The following is a 20,234-nucleotide window of genomic DNA, read 5'->3' on the forward strand; positions in this document are numbered from 1 at the left end:
ACTTTAGGTACCTGCAATGAAAGGTTTTCCAGGGTCCCACAGCAGGCTGCAGCCTGTTCTCCAGCAGTAAACCAGAGGAGTGAGAACAGTTTGTGGAGCATGAACTTGCTGTTCCGTCTCTGAATCACTGCTTCAAGATATTTGAACACCATTTTATATTTCTGGCAAATACTTACATTACTGTTTTCCTGCTCTCACACTTATGGTGAGGTATTCTAACATCACTGTGCCTTCTGCAGGACCATTGCCTTCTGCAGTGGGCCCAAAGCGGGATCAGAGTAGACAGGAACCCCATAGGCCTTGGTTCACTGAGACATCAGCCCAGTTCAGGAGCACTACTAAAACTGAAGTCAAACTCTCAATTTATTGGAGTCACATGTCGCAGAAAGTTAAATGACATTCACTCCCAAAGGCAGATCTCTGATAGCTTGAAAATGGACTGAGTTGAGAGAGCACTCAAAGGAAGTGCTACAAGGACATTCTAGCTTTGAGTCCTCAGAAAACCTCAGCCAGAATTGTTACATCCGACACAACCAAGAAAAAAGGTGGTGCAGCATCCTTCATAAATAAACCCATGTTAGAAACAGAGGGAAAACCTAAATTGAGATTGTGAGCTAATAGTTCATCTAAAACCTAATTATCTGGTGGTGTCCTGCCATATTTGCAATAGCTTTTTCTGTTGTAATTGTTGTAGCTGTGGCATGGCTGCAGATGTTCCTCAGGAAAGTGCATTGGCCCAACCATCTTTACCTGCTTCATCCATGACCTACCTTCAATCATATAGTCAAAGGTAAGCATGTCTGCTGACTCCCCAAAGCCAGTCTACCATCTACAAGGTACAAGTCAAATGTGTGATGGAATTCTCCCTATCGAACTGGTTCGGGACAGTTCTAACGACACGCAAATAACTTGAAACCAACCAGGACCAAGCAGCCAATAGCATTCAATCTCTCCACCAATGACACTCAATAGCAACAGTGTGTACAGTCCACAACCTGCATGCAAAAGGTCATCAAAGGTTGTGGGACAGCTCCTTCCAAATGCGTGAACACAACCAACCTGAAGTTCAAGGGCAGCAGATGCATGGGAACACCATCACTTCCAAGTTCCCCTCCAAGCCACTCAAAACCATGACTTGGAAATATATCGCTATTCCTTCACTGTCACTGAGTCAAAATCCTGCAATTCCCTCCCAGACAGCATTGTTGGTTCGCAGTGCATGGACTGCAGCAGTTCAAAAAAGCAGCTCACTACCCCCTTCTCAGGAGCAGGTACGGATTGGCAATACATGCTGGCCTAGCTAGTGACGCTCATGTCCCACGAGTGAAATAATTTTTAAAAAAGGTTTCACAATTCGTAATTGCTCAGGCAAGCCACCCATGTCCATATGCAATATGTCCAAGAGCTAGAGAGTATTCAGACCAAGCAAAGACCATCTTCAACAAGAGGGAATCTTTGCAGAGAAAAATTACATTGGACTTGAAATGCTAATTCTTTTTTCACGAATTCTACCAGACTGCTGAGCTTCTAGGCAAAAGTGAGGACTGCAGATGCTGGAGATTAGAGTCAAGATTAGAGTGGTGCTGGAAATGCACAGCAGGTCAGGCAGCATCCGAGGAGCAGGAAGATCGATGTTTCGGGCAGGAGCCCTTCATCAGGAATGGTTCCTAATGAAGGACTCCTGCCCGAAATGTCAATTTTCCTGCTTCTCGGATGCTGCCTGACCTGCTGTGCATTTCCAGCACCACTCTAATCTTGACTGCTGAGCTTCTACTGCACTTTCTGGTTTCATAAAAGAGAATGTCCAACCATCTCCTCTTGACAGTCAATGGGATTACCGTCACTGATCAACCCTGCCACCATAAATGTGGTAACCATTGACCAGAAACTGAACTAGATCAGTTACATAAATATTGTTGCTTCTCAAGCCGGTCAGAGATTCAGAATTTTGCAGTGAGTAACTCACCTCCTGACTCCCCAAAGCCTGTCCACCATCTACAAGGCACAAGTCAGCAATGTGATGGAATACTCTTCACTGACCGAGATGTGTACAGCACCAGCATCACCCAGAAGCTAACCCCAAGCCTAATCCTAACCCATCCAGGCTAAAGTAATGCATTTGATTAGCTTCTCATCTACTACCAGAAACATGCACTGCCTCCTCCAGTGACATACAGGGGCAGCAATGGGTGCCTTGTATAAAGTGCACACAAAGCTTGTCCTTTCTCAAAGTTGCTGTGCCCTTGAGTTTTTTTCAGAGAGGGGTAATTTTCCTGGCTCCAACTAGGCTTGAGTTTGAAAGGTTTATTGGGCCCTTTTTGTTTACCCCTAACAGATAATGCCTCCGGCCTAAGGTTTTCATGTCTTTAAAAAAAAACTAGTATAATCAAGAGGGTGTGGCCAGTACTCTAGTTGCGCAGGTCAGTTCAGTTCGGGGGTTAGTTGAGTCAGGGTTACAGTCGAATGTGGACCCTCTGCCTCTCCTTCTGCCCTCCTGACCTTGTAACCTCTAAGGTTTTTGTGTCGTTTTTACTCTTTGTGCTAAGGGGTCTGTTTATTAGGACTGTTGCACATATTTTTGGAACAGCATCATTAAGTCAGAATAGTCTGTCAGGAATTTTAGATTAGATTCCCTAGAGTGTGGAAACAGGCCCTTGGGCCCAACAAGTCCACACCAAGCCTCTGAAGACTAACCTACCCAGACTCATTTCCCTACATTTACCCTGACTAATGGATAGGATAAGTTATTCAGGTATTCTATTTTCGGTTCATTGTGTTTCATTCCGTAATTTTGTAAATAAATTCTCTGTTTAAAACTTGGCAATCGGACCAGCTGATTTACTCCGGGAACATCCGCTATACACTTACCAAAAATGAGTGGTGAAGTTACAGTCTGGGCTACCTGCTTAAAAATGTTTTTTGGGAGTCAGGCCTGGTCCATAACAAAGTCAGCAAGCATCTTTCAACAGCACCTTCCACCCAATGGCCTCTACCCACCGAAAAGCATAAGGGCAGCAGATGCATGTAAACACCATCATCTGCAACTTCCCTTCCAAGCTGCACATCATTCTTACATTGCCATTCTTTCATCCTGGAAAGTCCTCCTTGACAGCATTGTGAATGTACTCCACCTGAAGAACTGCAGTGGTTCAAAAAGATGTCTCATCACCAGCTTCTCAATGGCAACTGGGTGGGGGGGGGTGCAATAAACGCTGACTTAACCAAGATCCCCACATACCATGAATGAAGAAAATAGAAAAGAATTGCTTTGCACCAATGGCAAACTTGCAGACATTTTCTGGTCTTGTATGTTCACTAAACTCATGGGCTGGCAAGTTCAGAAACAGAAACCTTGCAGTATTGTCAATGTACCCACAGTCTGTTTGGTATCCTTCCATGTAGAAGTGCAACAATTAACAGCAAGCAGATTTTGTTCCCAACAGTTTATGCCAGATTCAAAAGCAGCAGTGAAGTCACTTTGATGTGAGAAATGTACCACAGCTCTTTGTAAATACACTTACTCTAAGGAAAGAACTACACAGGGATGAAAGTGAAAAGATGCAGAAACGTATTCAAGGATGCATAGCAAGCCACAGAATTGAACACTACTCATTCCAGGATTTATAAATATGCCCCGGCAAACAAAATGCACTTTGATATATGTCTCGCCTCTTCCTTAATTTATATGACAGATGAAATTTTGGGTATAACCATATTTTAAGCCATGACAAGTTCATTTCCAATGCATTGCCATAGTAAATACTACTTTCATGTGTCATTCATGAAGTAATTGGATTTCACAGCAAAGAAATTGTATTGTCGAATGTGATCCCAAAACAGTAATAAAGATATTGAAATCCAATGTATTCAAATTGAAGATAACTTTACAATTGCCTTGAAGTCATGACCTTGGTCATAGGCTTTTGTTCAGTGTTGATTCAATCTGTTCAATATTCTTTGGAAAAATCAACATTTCTGAAGCTTGTATGTTGGCATGTCTACTGAAGGTCCACTAGATGCCATGAAAATACAGTCCGTAATTTGTGGTCAGCTTGAAACAATGGTGCCTATCATCAACTTAAAGGAAAGTTGCACTGAAAGATCTAGTAGCCCCTGAGGAGAAATTTAAATATTTCTGTGTACAATTGTTTGTTCTATTTTTCTCAGCATCGTCAAACTGCCCAAGCACCAATCAGAATTTCCACGGACACCAAATAGAATGATGAGTGCTAAAATTCATCAACTTTTTAAAAAAATTAAGGTGCAGTGAAATGAAATTTGGAATATATGGAGTGAAGGAGTAACATAGCATGGAAACAGAACCTTTGGTCCAACTCATCCATGCCAACTAGCTTTCCCAAACTGAACTCGTTTCATTTGCCGATATTTGGCTCATATCCCTCTAAACTGTTCCTATTCATGTACCCATCCAAATGCCTTTTAAATGTTGTAATTGTATCAACCTCTACCACTTCCTCAGGCAATTCATGCCATATGTGCTACCCTCTGTGAGAAAGTTGCTGCTCAGGTCCCTTTTAAATCTTTCCCCTCTCATCTGGAATGTATGCCGTGTAGTTTTAGATTCCCCTAGTGCAGGGAAAAGATCTTGGCTATTGACCTTATCCGTGTCCCTCAGTATTTTATAAACCCCTATAAGGTCACCCTTCGGCTTCCTATGCTCTCGGGGAAAAAGTCCCAGCCTATCTAGCCTCTTCATATAAACTAAACCCTCCAGTCCCAGCAAAAGCATTGTAAATCTTGCTGCACCCTCTCCAGTTTAATGACATATTTCATATAACAGAATTGTACACAGTATTCTAAAAGTATCCACACCAATGCCTGTACAGCCACACGGTGATGTCCCAACTTCTGCAGTCAAAGTTTGACCAGTGAAGGTAAGTGTGCCAAATTCTTCACCATTCTTATACAGTTGACACCACTTTTAAGAAACTGTATACCTGCACTCCCAGGTCACGCTGTTTGACAACACTTCCCAGGGTCTTGCCATTAACTGTGTAAGTCCTGCCCTGATTTGTCTTACCAAAAGGCAATACCTCACATTTATCTAAATTCAACTCCATCTGCCACCTCCTCAGCTCATTGGCCCAGCTAATTAAGATCTTGCTTTACTCAAAAATTACCTTCACTGTCCAAACTTAATACTTATGCCTCCGATTTTCTCATCCAAATCAATGATGAGCAACAGTAGACCCAGAACCAAGCCTTTTGCAGTACACCACTGGTCACAGTCCTCCAGTCCGAACATCAACCCTCTACCACCACAGTCTACCTCCTACAGTCAAGCTAATTTTGTATCCAGTTAACTAGCTTTCCCTGGAACACATGTTAGCTAACTTTACTAACTAGTCTATCATGCTCGACCTTGTTGAAGGCCTTACCATTGTCCATGTAGAAAATGTCTACCACTCTGCCTACATCTATCATCTTTGTCATCTCTTCATGTTAGTGAGACATGATTTCCCATGCACAAAACCACGCTGACTGTCCCTAATCAGTCCTTGCCTTTCCAAATGCATGTAAATCCTATCTGTCAGAATCCCCTCCAACAACTGATCTACCATTGGTGAAAGGCTCATCAGTCTATAGTTTCTTGCCTTTTCTTTACAGGGTATCTTAAACAATGGCACAACATTAACTAACCTCCAATCTTCCGGCACCTCGCTCATTGACTGTTGATGGTACTAGTGTCTCTGCTAGGGATCCACAATTTCATTCCTAGCTTCCCACAATGTCCTGGTGTACACCTGATCAGGTCGTGGGGGTTTACCTATCTTTATGCGTTTTAAGACCTACAGCACTGCATCTTCTGTAATATGAACCCTTTCAAGACAACACTATTTATTTTCCTACCTTCCAGGTCTTTTTCCATAGTAAATACTGTTGTGAAATATTCGTTCAGGACCTTACCATTCTCCTGTGGTTCTATATATGGATGGCCCTATTCTCTTCCTAGTTACTGTTTTGAACTTGTAGAATCTCTTTGGATTCTCCTTAACCTCTGCCAAAACTTTCTCATATCCCCTATTTGGTCTCCTGATTTTCCTCTAAAGTGGAACCCACACCCCTCTCCATTGCCCCTCACCCTTCAAGGGATTCCCTAGATCCCAGCTGGCTGTAGCTGACATATACTTCCTTCTTTTTCTTAACCAGAGCCTCAATATGTCTAGTCATCCAGTGTTCCCTACTCCTGGCATCCTTCCCTTTTTGTCGAACAGATATATACTGTCTCTGAACTCTCATTATCTCACTTTTGAAAACCTCCCATTTGCCAGTTGTTCCTTTACCTGAGAACAGCGTCCCTCAATATTTTGGAAGTTCCTGTCTAGTGCTATCAAAATTGGCCTTGCTCCAATTTAGAACTTTAACTTTTAGACGAGGCCTGTCTTTCTCTATAACTAATTTAAAACTGTTATAATTCAGATCACTGGTCCCAAAGTGCTCCCCCACTAACACGTCAGTCATTACTCCTGCCTTATTTCCCAAGAGAAGTTCAAATTTTGCTCCTTATCTAATAAGTACATCTACATACTCAATCAGAGCGTTTTCTTGAATGCACTTGACAGATTCCTCCCCATCCAAGCCCTTAACACTATGGAAGTCCCAGTTTATATTGGAAAGTTAAACTCCCCTATTACTCTTACAGATATTTGAGCTCTCCCGACATACTTGCTCCTCAGTTTCCCACTGATAATTGGGGGACCTGTAGTACAGGGGAGAAAGTGAGGACTGCAGATGCAGACTGCAGAAGTGAGGATTCCTGAAGAAGGGCTTATGCCCGAAACGTCGATTCTCCTGTTCCCTGGATGCTGCCTGACCTGCTGCGCTTTTCCAGCAACACATTTCCGACCTGTAGTACAGTCCCATCAAGATGATCAGCCCTTTTTTATTTCTCAATTCCATTCACATAACTTCACTGATGATCCCTCGGGAATATCCTCTCTAAGTACAGCCATGATGTTTTCCCTCATCAATAATGCCACGACCCCTCTGCTCTTGTCTCCCTTTCTATCCCTCCTATTGCATCTGTACCCCAGAATGAACTCAGGGCATGGTTAGGAACATGGGACTGGGATATCATAGCAATTACAGAAACATGGCTCAGGGATGGGCCGGACTGGCAGTTTAATGTTCCAGGATACAAATACTACAGGAAGGATAGAAAGGGAGGCAAGAGAGGAGGGGTGTGGCATTTTTGATAAGGGATAGCATTACAGCTGTGCTGAGGGAGGATATTCCCAGAAATACATCCAGGGAAGTTATTTGGGTGGAACTGAGAAATAAGAAAGGGATGATCGCTTGACTGGGATTGTATTATAGACCCCCTAATAGTCAGAGGGAAATTGAGAAACAAACTTGTAAGGAGATCTCGGCTATCTGTAAGAATAATAGGGTAGTTATGGTTGGGGATTTTAACTTCCAAACATCGACTGGGACTGCCATACTGTTAAAGGTTTAGATGGAGAGGAATTTCTTAAGTGTGTACAAGACAATTTTCTGATTCAGTATGTGGATGTACCTACTAGAGAAGGTGCAAAACTGCCCTATCCCCTTATTCCAAATTTCACTAGCACATAAAGCTAAAATATTATGATCATTCTTTTTGAGAGATTACTAATGATTAAAATATCCGGGAATTAATAGCGTTGTAGAGTAGTCTGCAGAGGAGCAGTGAATGGCAGAGCAGAATTTCAGGATTTGTATATGAATCTGCATCTGCATTAAATCCTGAAGCTACAATCGCATTCAGGGAAGTAATGGTGTTCCCCACAATCAAAAACACAGAAATTCTGTATAATTGATCCAAGAGAGGACAGGAGCAGGCAAAGCAAGGGGCACAATTAATATCATGGAAATGATGCTCCTAATAGGTCTGTATCGACTCTGGCTAAATGAATCTGACCTTATTGGACGTAAGACCAGAGAGCAGAAATTAGGCCATTTGGCTCATCGAGTCTGCTCTGTCATTCAATCATGGCTTATAGGTTTTCCTACCCCATTTTCCTGCTTTGTCCCGGTAATCTTTGATCCCCTTGGCAATCAAGAACTTACGTTTCTCTGGTTTAAATATACACAACGACCTGACCTCCACAGCCCTCTCTGGCAATGAATTCTACAGATTCACCACTCTCTAGCTAAAAATGTTTCTCCTTATCCTCGTTCCAAAGGGTCTTCCCTTTACTCAAAGGCTGTGCCCTCAGGTCCTCGTCTCACCTGCCAATGGAAACATCTTTCCAGCATCCACTCTGTCCAGGCCATTCAGTATTCTATGTTTTGTACCAGGCCAGATCCCCCTCAAAACATTTTCAGAAGGTAGCCCAGACCCTAACTTTTATTATCTCTAAGGCAGACTTAAGGTGGATAATCCAGGAATGATGCAGCCGGTCAAACCACTCAGATAAAACAAACAGAATTTATTTAAGCAGTACAGATGATACACAAACAAAAGAAAAGAATTTAGAATAACTTATTTGATAACCCAACTGACATGATATCGCAACTTAACGAAACTGTTCCAATCCCTGCAGCATCCCATCAACACACTCTTTGAAAAAGGGTAAATTCAAAAACAGGGTCTTACACCTCTTACCTCATCAGAGAGGAAGTCCAGGCAAGACCTCTGTTGAAACATGGAACTTCTTTTCACTGTAGCTGCTTCTTGAGGTCCTCAGCAAGTTTCTGACTTCTTGCTAAAAAACTAAACCAAGCTTAAAAAAAAAGAACTGAACTGGGGGGACTGGCCACTCCCCTGCCATTATTCAAAGTAACCATTTCCATTCAAATCAGCAACTCTGTCTTTACGACCTGTCCTGAAAGAAAATCAAGGTCAACATACCCTTGTAAAAGGGGCAGCATTGTCACATCTGTAAGTTTCAATCAGCTCCCTCCCTCAGCCTTCTCAACTCCATTGAGCATAGTCCCAGAGTCCTCAAACATTTCTCATATGTTAAGCCTCTCATTCCTGGGATCATTCTCATGAACGTCCTTTAGATCTGGACCAGGGCCAATACATCCTTCCTGAGGTATGGGACCCAAAAATTGCTCTCACGGTTCGGCAAGACTGGCAAATTAGGTATCAAAGAATGTTTGGATTTTGTCTTTTACATGTGAAATTATGAAGGCACATCTATTGTCAACATTCTATTGTACTTTGCTATTACCAAAGGTTAGATATAATTGAACATAAATATTATCATTGATTTGCTGTGTTGAAATGTATTGTGCACTCTGGGGAATTGATGAGGTGTCACTTCTAATTTGCAATAGTCATCAATCTTAGCCACAGTTTGTAAACAAATGGTAATATATTTACACATTTTTTGTCACTGATTCACATACAAATTCAAAATCTGAGTGTGTTTGCATCTTATTATCAAATTGATACTATTTTATTCTGCCAAATAATTTTCTGTGAATGGATTACACACATTTAATGAGTGAATATGGATGTGTGATATAATAGAGCCACATATCCGTTAATATGTACTTCAATAAGTGTAAGTCCAAAAGTAAGGTCAGGAGCATTTATTCTGCTGTATATGTGAATGCGATAAACCTATTCTTGATGAGTGTATATATAGTGAGAATGTACTGCAATAAATTGTGTGAACATTATTGTATTTGGTTGCTTGGTAATCTATTTGCAAGGTTCAGCAGAGGCCCATGATGGTTACTTTTTTGACTTCTTTGCAGAAAGTACATGTTCCAAACACGTAAATTGAGATTGAAATACTGACTGTGGAAATAGATTTGCAAAAAGTTTTTATTTCCAAATGTAATTCATGGCATTGATCTTCATTATTGTACCCATTACAGGTTAGAGGAGGAGAAACATATTTCAGAATTGCACGAAGACTTGAATGAATATCTCAGCTGGCTTGAAGAAGCAGAGAGCGTTGTGGGAATAGACCTTCACCCTGGAAATGAGCAGCAGCTAAGAGATTCGTTGGAGAGAGTCAAGGTAACAGAGCAGTATTGTTGAATTATGCTTTATCATTGTGTCAAAGTTCTTTATATCAGTTCATTGTACATTGTGTGCAAATGCATTCTTAGTTTCTTTCAAAAAATGCAAATTTGCTTGGTAGAAAACTTTAAAATTATCCATCATTCAGAATAATATTATAATTCACTAAAATTCCTTGTAAAATTCCAATGAGTTATTGAATTGTGGTAGTCAGCAAAGTGATATTGAACTGCACCATTAAAGAAGAACCCAAATTTGATCACTGATTTACATGCCGACTGAAACTGAGCTAGGGTGGCAGGAGGGCAAAATATTCCCTTGTTGTCAAAAGGGAATTTGAGATCCTGTTCCTGAGCAGAATGAAGTAACTCTCATCTGGAAAATCCATGTATGGAATCATTACAGGACATGATTGAGCTCCATTGTGGTGACATGTACCACTCCCCATAGTCACTCTTAATGGGTTCACACATGAAGTCTAGTTCACTGGGCAAGGTACAGGCCGGCTACAAACACCTGTGTTGTCATGAGGAGTAATGTTGAATAATTTGTGAAGCAATACAAATCAGTAGCAGAGCCCTCATTAAAATGAATTTAACTCTGTTACATATTTTTCAAAAATGGCCCCATACTCTGATGGCCAGATGGGTTTTTTTCTGTAGCGTAGATGGGGGTGGAGCATGGGGACCCCGTGGAATCCTCAATGTAACAGATTCTGAGGGAATTGCCCATGTAATTTGAAGATTCCGATTGTCAATTTCCCTCTGCCTGGAAGTGTCTGTTTGTCTCAGAGAATGTGAAGGCTTATGCTGCATTGAAATTGATAGTTACACATTGCAGATGTAGACAATTAAAAACCTAATATCACTCATGGGTAACTATTAAACTCCAGTTTACCAGACACTCCTCACCCGTCCCAAATTACAGCTCCCTTACCCCCTAAATTAAACCTGCCTCAAGCTCCTTCCATGCTCACAGATCCTGACCTGACACACCTCTTCCCCCGTGACCTGTGTCCCCTTCTGCTGGACTAGACAACCTCCCTCCTCCCAGGGACATATTACCATCCTCTCTATCCAGTCTGGGACCTCTATTTTCCAACCTGAAACCACACAACTAAAGCAGCCCCAAATGGAATCTCCTGTCAGCAATGCAGAGCTCACTCTTAGCACAAAAAATATGATAATGAAGTGGTCTGACTATCATTGCCTCTTCCTCGGAAAATCTGACCAAATACTCTGCATTTAAATGCTTATGGCTGATTTAGAAAGTCGTTTTTTAAATGTTTTTTTGCTCATTAATTTAGTTTTAAAGCACATTTCATTTAGAGGTGCAGATAATTGTGGAAGTTCTTAAAGGAAGATAACTGATCCTAAAACCTGGAAAGTGCACTGAGTGATCTAAAAGTTGTAGTTTGCCAGCCTCTTTAAAGTTTATTTTCTCTTCATTTAAATAAAAGGAAATTTATAAAATTAAACAGTGATATTATTTATGTCATTCTCCATTCAGTAATTTTCCTACCTGTCAATCATGCAAAGGCATTGAGTGTTCTAGTGATATCTTCACCAGGGACACCCTGTCATGGACTTAATCATAGAAAAGTTTTGAACATATTTACATGTTCAAGGTTAAACGAGGTACTTATGGAATTAGCCTTGAAGTTTCAATGATGCATTTTCACTCATTAACTAAATATGTGCTTCAACTTTGCCCAGATTTTCACATCACTAAGCTGTTGTACATTGCCAATCTGAAGTAAGAAGGTCAGAGTTCTAAGATCTCACATGCCATACCTTCCCGGGGACAGGATGAGTGAGGAAGTCTGGTTGCGAACTGGATAAAGCTGCTGGTGTGCTCTGCTCCTTACTCAGAGCGTTGCTGCTCCCGGTCTCCCGGAGCTGTGCAGCGGTGGATAACTTTTGGTTCCCAATGTCTGGAGATGGGGTTTCACCAGGCCCCTCATGATGTCTGCCATTTGTGAGCTGGAGGATGCTCATGTCCTTCTGCTTGTTGGAACCTAGCCTCTTTTGTTGTTTGTGGCTATCCCTCTGTGCATCTTCATCATCACAGTGCTGGTATTACACTTGCTGCCAAAGTGTAGAACCTAGATGGTGGTCCTTTCCCACTGCACCTTGGTAGCAGTTTCTTCAACCTTTAGTGCGTCATTCAGCACATAATGCTGGACCTTGGAATATGCCAGTCTGTAACACTCAGTCAAGATCAACTCTTTACACTGGAAGACCAACAAGCTTCGGAGAGACCAAAGAGCATCTTTCACCGAGTTGATGGTTCTCCAGGCACAGTCAACGTTTGTCTAAGTGTGTGTCCCAAGAGGTAGACCGTAGAGCACACAATCCTGCGTCACAGAGAAATTTGTGAAAAACCATTGCATCTTTCTCAAGCCTTCCTTTGTAAAGGCACATTCTAGCAGGAGATGTGTGATAGAGTCTACATCCCACCACACCCCTTTGCCGGGCAGCCACTTCAAGGGCATTGTATGGTGGTGTAGGGAGACCAGGCATGCATGAAGGATCTCACAGGTAGTGCCTTCTCCCCATCAGCCAAGCAATGTCCTGGTGCTCGTTGGAAAGTTTTGGCGATGAGCCATTCTACCAAATGACTTTGAGAGCCTGGTCAGGGAACCACCCCAACAGAACCAACCCTTTCCTTTCCCCACAGTATCTTGAGGATACTGTGTGCTGACCACTTGCTGATGGACTTGTGGTCAAAGGTGTTTTCCTTTACAAATTTTTCCATTTGGGACAGGTGATACAGAACCATCCACGGAACAAGGCCAGGCCTATCCTTTGCAACACTGGAGACATGCGGAAGCTCAGTACGTAGTGACACTTGGTGTTTATGTACCAAAGGTCTGGGCACAACTTGATGCAGCTGCACACAAAGATGGCCATCAGGATGAGAGCAGCATTGGGTATGTTCTCACCATCCCCCATCCAGAACTTTGTACATGAAGACAGTAAACCGTAGTTGGTAGAATAGATTAGTTTTACTCAAAAATATATTTTATTCATAGAAGTATCTTTATATACATAGTCACTGAAGCAGTTCGGTTCTGTACAGTTGCACATGGAGAAACAAACATTGGAGTTTTTACTCTATCCAAACAAACCAAAGGCATCTCTTGCTTGAACAAGACTATATTGACATGCTTTGGAAGCAGCGGGAATGGCCGTTAACTGAACAGACCTCAATTTAACTTTGGCACAAGGACTTCAGACAGTGGTCTTTTCCCACTGCACCCTAACTGCCAACTGCTTGAAATCCACACCAATCCAGGAAGATCCACTTGACAAAGAAGTTCCGATTGACCAGCATACCTTCTCCAACCTTCTTCACAGCCACACTGACTGTGTGCCGATACCCTTGCCTGCTGCTTGCCATTGCCTTGGCTCTGGTTGGCTAAATACCGAATTGGTGTTAGGCCGAAGACAGCATAAGGATCCCCCAATAGTAGCTCAGCTCAACTGATGATCTTCCAACATCCAATTACAATCCAGCGATGATTTTGAAATCCTTTGATGACTCACAACTTGATGCTTACACTTGATCTTGGCCAAAAGGTCAAGAAGCAATATCGGACATGGTACAAAATTAGCAATGTTAATTGCTTTTTCTGTTTCTTCTTCTACTGTTATATTATATTGACTTAATCCAACTGAGTTATTTATTATGGATATGAGAATAAAATCAAACATGCAACTTTGGAAGGCCCCACAGCCCATTAAAGAGTCTCCCTTTCGCAAACGACCTGCAATTTAAACTTTCTATTTATTTAAGCTTAAAATGAACCATTGCTCGTAAGATTTCCAAATGATAGCACACTGAACTCTCATTTAAACCCCGAAGGCAATTAAAAGTAAACTCCAGAGCAAAATCTAACATGATACATCTTGCTATTAAACATTGTCAGTTCTGTTCCAATGGAAACTCCCCTGTGTTTACAGAGTTAGCGAGTGGATTGAGAAGGGACATGGTTGAGGTAGAAATGAGTTGGAGGCAGACATGTTCCCACTACTCAAGACCTACTGTAAACCTGCTTTCCTGGGTCATTCAGTTTTATGGATAATAGATTGTGTTGATTATGGAGGGGGAGAAAAATGTATGCTGTCAGTTTTAAGAATATTGGGCTCTCCAGTTCCTGTTTCCTCCGAGCGGTGCTTCAGAACCAACTGAAAACCAGTGGTTTCCTGGAAGGAAATCCAGCCCAAAGTATGGTTAAACATTTAATTTCACATTTTGGCGAACACTAATGTAACACTCTCGAACTATATATGGTGTTCTATGATTTAATTTTGGGTGATTACAAGCCACAAATAGAAAAGCACCTCAATTTTCTGTTTTTTTTCCAGTTTCGCGTTGGTGAAATTCCTCCACGGAAAGGGAAATTGAAGCGAATTAATGAGAGTGGAGGAGTGGCACTCAAAAGTGCGACTCTGTTCCCAGACCAACGTTTTAAATTGGAAACTGGTCTCTTGCAGGCCAACAATCGTTGGACTAAGGTATGAAAATAGCTGTAAAAGTCTCACATTTCAGAGAATCTGAAACTTCAGTAAAGTGGCGGGGCTAGTAAGGATTAATTGATCAATCTAGGAGGAGAGAATCAAATGTTAAAAAAATACTTTCTGTTACATTTTCTTGCAAGACAATTATTTTCTTTGATCTGTGTGTGCATATATTTGTGTTGGTGTATACATTTGCAGGAAGGATTTTATTATGAATCAGTATTTCTCATTGACTTACTTTTCCATGTTGGGAGTGCAGAATTGGGCAAGTGGGTTTTGCAAATTGGATTTGGTAGAAAATGTTTCACAAAGCAAGCCCTAGATGTGTGTTTCAGAGGAGACAGGTGTTAATGGGAGTCAGGCCCACTGTTCCAGGCAAAGGTTTAAAGTAACCCCAGTGGCTTCTGGGTGTAAGGGCAGACTATGTGAATGGTTAACCTCAGTGAATTGGGACTTTGTCCCAGTTGGTAAAAAAAGCAAAAACAGCTTTCTAGCCTCACACTTGTCTTGGCCCAGCTGCCTAACCATGGTACCTCATGAATCCATCCACCCCCATGACTAATGCCAACATAAGTCCCCATGGCCAATCCCACCTGCAATGCCAATCTATGCTTTTCCATGCACCTCCTCACCCATGATCCTTTCTGACCTCTATGCTAACATGGTGCCAACTTACATGTCTCTGCTCCTCACCCATCCACCATCTTTTTACCCTCATACCCTTCATTCCAATGTACCAGTATCTCCATGAGGAAATCGCATAACCCATATTCAAGTAAAATTAAATAAAATTTCCAGCATCTGTTGGTGAATTCACTATTTAGAAAATAATGAGCATTGATACAAACCCATTTACTATATTTATCTTCCTTCATTACTTAATTCCTTCCTTTAAAAAGGCAAGAATTTGTACTTTTAGTCCCACTTCAAAGATCTTATGAGTAACTGGGGCCGGCAATCATACTCTGAATCGACAGGCATGCCACTGTGATAATGATAGGCTATGAAAACAGCCATGCAGCATAAATCCAATAATTTAACCCCCAGAATCATATCCAACATTCAGTGAAATAGCAAGCAGATCTCTTTACACCGCAGGCAGTTTCTTCATAACTTTGGAGTCCAGGCGTTTTAAGAGACTTAAACATTTATTAGTTCCCTTGACAACTTGACAGTTTCAAATAATTTATCTAATTTTTATACAGATTTATGTTTACTTTTAACAGTCTTGAAAGACAATCTCTCACAGGTATCCCTGGATCTATCCAGGAGAAGATGTTTCCACTCGGAGGAGAGACTAGGATCTGAGGGCACAACCTCAGAGTGAAGAGACAACCCAATAGAATTGAGATGAGGAGGAATTTCTTCAGCCAGATGGTGAAAATCTTTGTCACAGAAGGTTGTGAAGGCCAACCTATTAAGACAGACATAGATAGGTTATTGATGTCTCAGTGGATCAAGGGTTTTGGGGAGAAGGCAGGAAAATGGAGTTGAAAAATCAATCAGCCATGATTGAATGGTGGAGCAGACTCGTTGGGCTAAATAGCCTAATTCTTCTCCTATATCTTATTTGACAAGGCCAATATTTATTGTCTATTATTAATTGTTATTGAATGGAGTGGCTAGCATTGTTCTTTCAGAGGCAAGTTAAAAATCAAGTACATTGTTGTTGGCCTGGAGTCACATTAGCCACACTGGATAAGTTTAGCAGGTTTTGTTTCCCAAAGAACTGTAGTGATCCAGATGATTGTTTTTTACAACAATTGGTGATGGGTTTATGGCAACCATCATTGATGCTCGCTTCAATTTTGGCTTTTAGGAATAGAATTTAAATTCTACCAGCTGCCATGGTTGAAAATAACCCTGCACCTCCAGATTACTGGTCCAATGACATGACCATTCAGGCACAATCTCAGCTGTGGTGATCCAGATGGTGGAGGAGGAGGTATATGGACATCATCATAGAATTGTAGTCAGTTTTTGTGTTTCTGGGCTGTTTTGATTGGTCAGTTTAGGGTCATTTGATTTTGGGGGTAGTGCATTGTTATGGAACAGACCAAACACCCTCAAAATATATTAAGAAGATAGTCTAGACCCTACTTTTTTCTTATTTTAAAGTTCAGTGTAAGGCATTGTATTCTAGATACAATCTGATTGTCCAAACTACCAGACTTGAAATAAAGCACACTTTATTCATGCACAATAATTAAACTAGGGACAATAAAGAAAAGAATTGGCTTAACCTTTTTCTCTATCAAAATGCTTAGCAAAATAATATTAACGTAATGTATTATTCAGTTCTGCTATAATGTGGTAGTTCCATTTTCGTGCAACCCTGTGTGATGAGAAAATCACGTAATAGCAGTACCATTTAAACTAATAGGGCCGGTATCACACAATAACCAATAAACTCTTTAACAGTTTGCACTACAGAAACAGCGTCCCCACTTCGTCATTTGTGTTATTATGAATTCACATTAACAAAATGCATGTTATAGCAGATTGACCTGTAACATCCCATAACACACCCCTGGCAAAGGCAAATTCAGTAAAACGGATAGTCTCATATGCAATTCTAGCAACACAAAGTAAACTCCAGCTTTTGGCTCTAACAGAGAAAAGAATGAGAGCTTCCACATCCAGCCCCAACACCCCAGCTACAACTGCTGCTGAAAAACTTAAACTAAAAATCCCAGTTCTGTGGGAACTTGACCCCACCCATTCAGGGTTCTTCTATTGCTCCAACTTAATAAAACACAAATCCAAGGCCCAACAAGTTGTTGATTTTGTTTCTTTTGGAGCAGTTGGCATATGTAAAACCTTTGAGTGGCTACACAGAGGAGATGTTGGTGCCAGTGACAAATCTGTCCTGACTGGAGAGATTGTATCTATGACGGATAGATTGGAATGGGGATGATAAGAAAAAATGGGATAGCATGAGAGGAGAGGATGAAAGGAGGGATAGAATGAACATGGGCAAATGAAATAGTGAAGTTAGTTAAGTGTGTAAAATTGCAGGGTCAATGTGAAAGCTGTTCTTCCTGCCAAAAGTGGAGATTCACACAGCTTTTATTTAAAAACTTTGAGAAAAAACTGTCCGTTAAATTAAAATTACATGAGTGTTGATTCGATTAGCATAGGTGATTCTCACTGAACTAAGGTTGGCCCTCTGGCTGATGGTAATACTAAACTGCCTCTCCACAGTATTACCGATTATGTTGGACTAATTTCTGTTGTTGTAAATGACCTACAGCAGCTTGTGGATGCTCAGTCTAAGCTGGTGGATCTGTTCTGAATCAATGCTTCTCTCATGTTTGTAGTGCCTCACAACGCAAAGAGGTATGTCCTCAGTGTGAAGAAACTGAGATCAGGTGGTTGTTGTCTGATCAATAAGGCAACACTCCCAATGAGGGCATTGCAGTGATTTATTGAGAGTGTCTTTGTTGTCTCGGTTGACTTTGCATCCACAACACTAAGCAGTGGTCATTCCTCCCAATATAGTCAGGGATGTCTATATCTGTGGCAGGTAAATTGTTGAGGATGATGTCAAGTCAGCTTTTTTCCTAAAATTACTACTTCTGCCACATGCTGAGTGTGGTGGCTATATCACTCAGCACTCATCTAGCAGTGCTGCAACTCAGTGATGCGCATTGAAGTCTCCCACCTCAAATGTGTTGTGTGCCTTTTCTTCTTTCAATGCTTTTATGAAGTGGTGTTCAATATGGAGAACGGATTCATCAGCTAGGGCAATGAGTCCAGACTTCCAAGGCCACTTGTACCTACTGCATATAACTGCGTGACCACTTCTGGTGGGTCTGTTCTGCTGAGGGGATAAGGATTAGCAATCAAGGAGTTGGAACATTGTCTGAAGATATGAAGATACCAGATGGTTGGTTATCTAATTGCAGGCAATGCTCCCTATGAGGACATTGCAGATTTCCTGGGCTAGTGTGTCTTTGTTCTATCTGTACACAAGGTCAATGTCAACTTGTCTGTCCAGTTTTATTTTTCTACTTTTCCTTGATGACTTGATGCATTTAAATGGACTATCAGGCCATTTCAGAGAGCAGTTATGAGTTGACCACAAAAGTGTAGATCTGAATTGATATTTAGCTATGATTCACCCAGGGACAGCATTTCCTTCATTAAAGGGCATTATTGAGTCAAGTAGATTTTTGACAACAATCTGGTAGTTTCGCGGTCACTGTGAGGCTAGGTTTTCAATGCAGACTTATTTAATTATCTTTAGTTAAAGTTCTACAAATCCAGAAAATTTGGAACACATTTCATTTCATTATCTTTCAGCATTGATAGTTCTTTTGTTTTCGTTATACATGTGGATCTTCTTGCCAATAGAAATGTCTAAAAAGGGTGCCTTCAGATTGCCTTTGAGCTGTAACAATTGATAATGAGGAACTGTGCTTGCCAATATTTCCAGTGCTTGTTGTATGCGACCTGTTGGGTATCACAATTTTGTTAGCAGTTTTCTTATATTTTATGGCACAGAAAATGGATTGATAGATTAGGTTCAGAGCCAATGACCCAAGCCTTTCGTGGTTTGCTGTATAAATATAACACAAATCTTATTCCTGCGCCTTTGTCAGTGAAAAGAGATGAGCTGGATTATTAGAGAGCCAGCAGGGTGCCAGAATTCCCATCTGCCTCATTCATTTAGTACAGCCTTTCAGACTCCTACACTCTGTGTGATGAGCATTTTTGCAAAACGCTGACAGTGGCCTCATCCAGAGCACTTTTTAAATATGGGTATTCAATAATGTAGTTAAATATATGTAACTGAGCAAGCCAATCCATTGTGATTCTAAGTATGCATTCATTGGTTTCACTGTCAATTTTTTGTATGTTTGCAACAGCGAGATAATGCGGGTTAAATTAAATCGTTTTTTTAACATCAGCCACTGAGAGAAGCCTTTAGCAGGTGCGTGGTTTGACTACTCATGTGGAGCGTGAGACAGATGGATGTACAATAGCTGCAATGTACCAAAGTCATAGCAAGATCATAGTTCACATTAAGCTGCTTGTTTTATGCCAGTAAAGATTTCACTTCTAGCCCTATCAGACTTTTCAAAGCTCTGAAACAATCTTTGTTCCAATCCCAGTTTTGCTGGATTTGCTTTTAAAGCGCCACACTACGTACATCATAAAATGAGCAAGAACATTTGGGTTCATAGAATCCCATCAAGGCAGAAAAGGGACCATTTAGCACAATAGTCTGTATCAACCTTCCAAAGAGCATCCCACCCCCAACCTATCCACGTAACATTTCCCATGGCTAATCTACTTAGCCTGCACATCCATAGACACGATAGGACAACTTTACATGATCAGTCCACCTGAACTGCACATCTTTGGACTGTGGAAGGAATCCAGAGCACCTGAAGGAAACCCACGCAGACATGAGGATGTACAAACTCCACACAGTTGCCCGAGGCTGGAATCAAATCCAGTTCCCTGACACTGAGAGGTAACAGGGCTAACCACGGAGCTACCATGCCGCTTTTTCTGTGTAACTTAGAATTATTCAATTGTACTTTAACATTTCTACTTTTTAATCTCTATTTACATTGTATTTATTCACACTTTTAATAGTATTAGGTCTAGTGTATGACAAAAATGTTTTGTCGGGCTTATTGTACTGAGGTGTAAACATTTTATAAGAAAAGAAAATAACAAGTTGGACAACATGTGTAAATTTCTGCATTTGCTTTTCG

At 41.1% G+C, this 20,234-nt stretch overlaps 1 protein-coding gene across 5 annotated transcripts in view; it reads left to right on the forward strand.

Annotated features, from left to right (window-relative positions):
* dmd (dystrophin) overlaps positions 1-20,234 on the forward strand; it is a 2,012,228-nt gene that overhangs the window by 1,449,951 nt on the left and 542,043 nt on the right. For all 5 annotated transcript variants that reach the window (XM_043700735.1, XM_043700733.1, XM_043700734.1 and 2 more), the window contains 2 exons: positions 9,835-9,979; positions 14,353-14,502. In XM_043700735.1, the coding sequence (XP_043556670.1) occupies positions 9,835-9,979; positions 14,353-14,502 (295 nt within the window). The remainder of the gene's footprint in view (positions 1-9,834; positions 9,980-14,352; positions 14,503-20,234) is intronic.

The sequence above is a fragment of the Chiloscyllium plagiosum genome, chromosome 12 (genome assembly GCF_004010195.1).
Source record: "Chiloscyllium plagiosum isolate BGI_BamShark_2017 chromosome 12, ASM401019v2, whole genome shotgun sequence".
In the NCBI taxonomy this organism is placed as follows: domain Eukaryota; kingdom Metazoa; phylum Chordata; class Chondrichthyes; order Orectolobiformes; family Hemiscylliidae; genus Chiloscyllium; species Chiloscyllium plagiosum.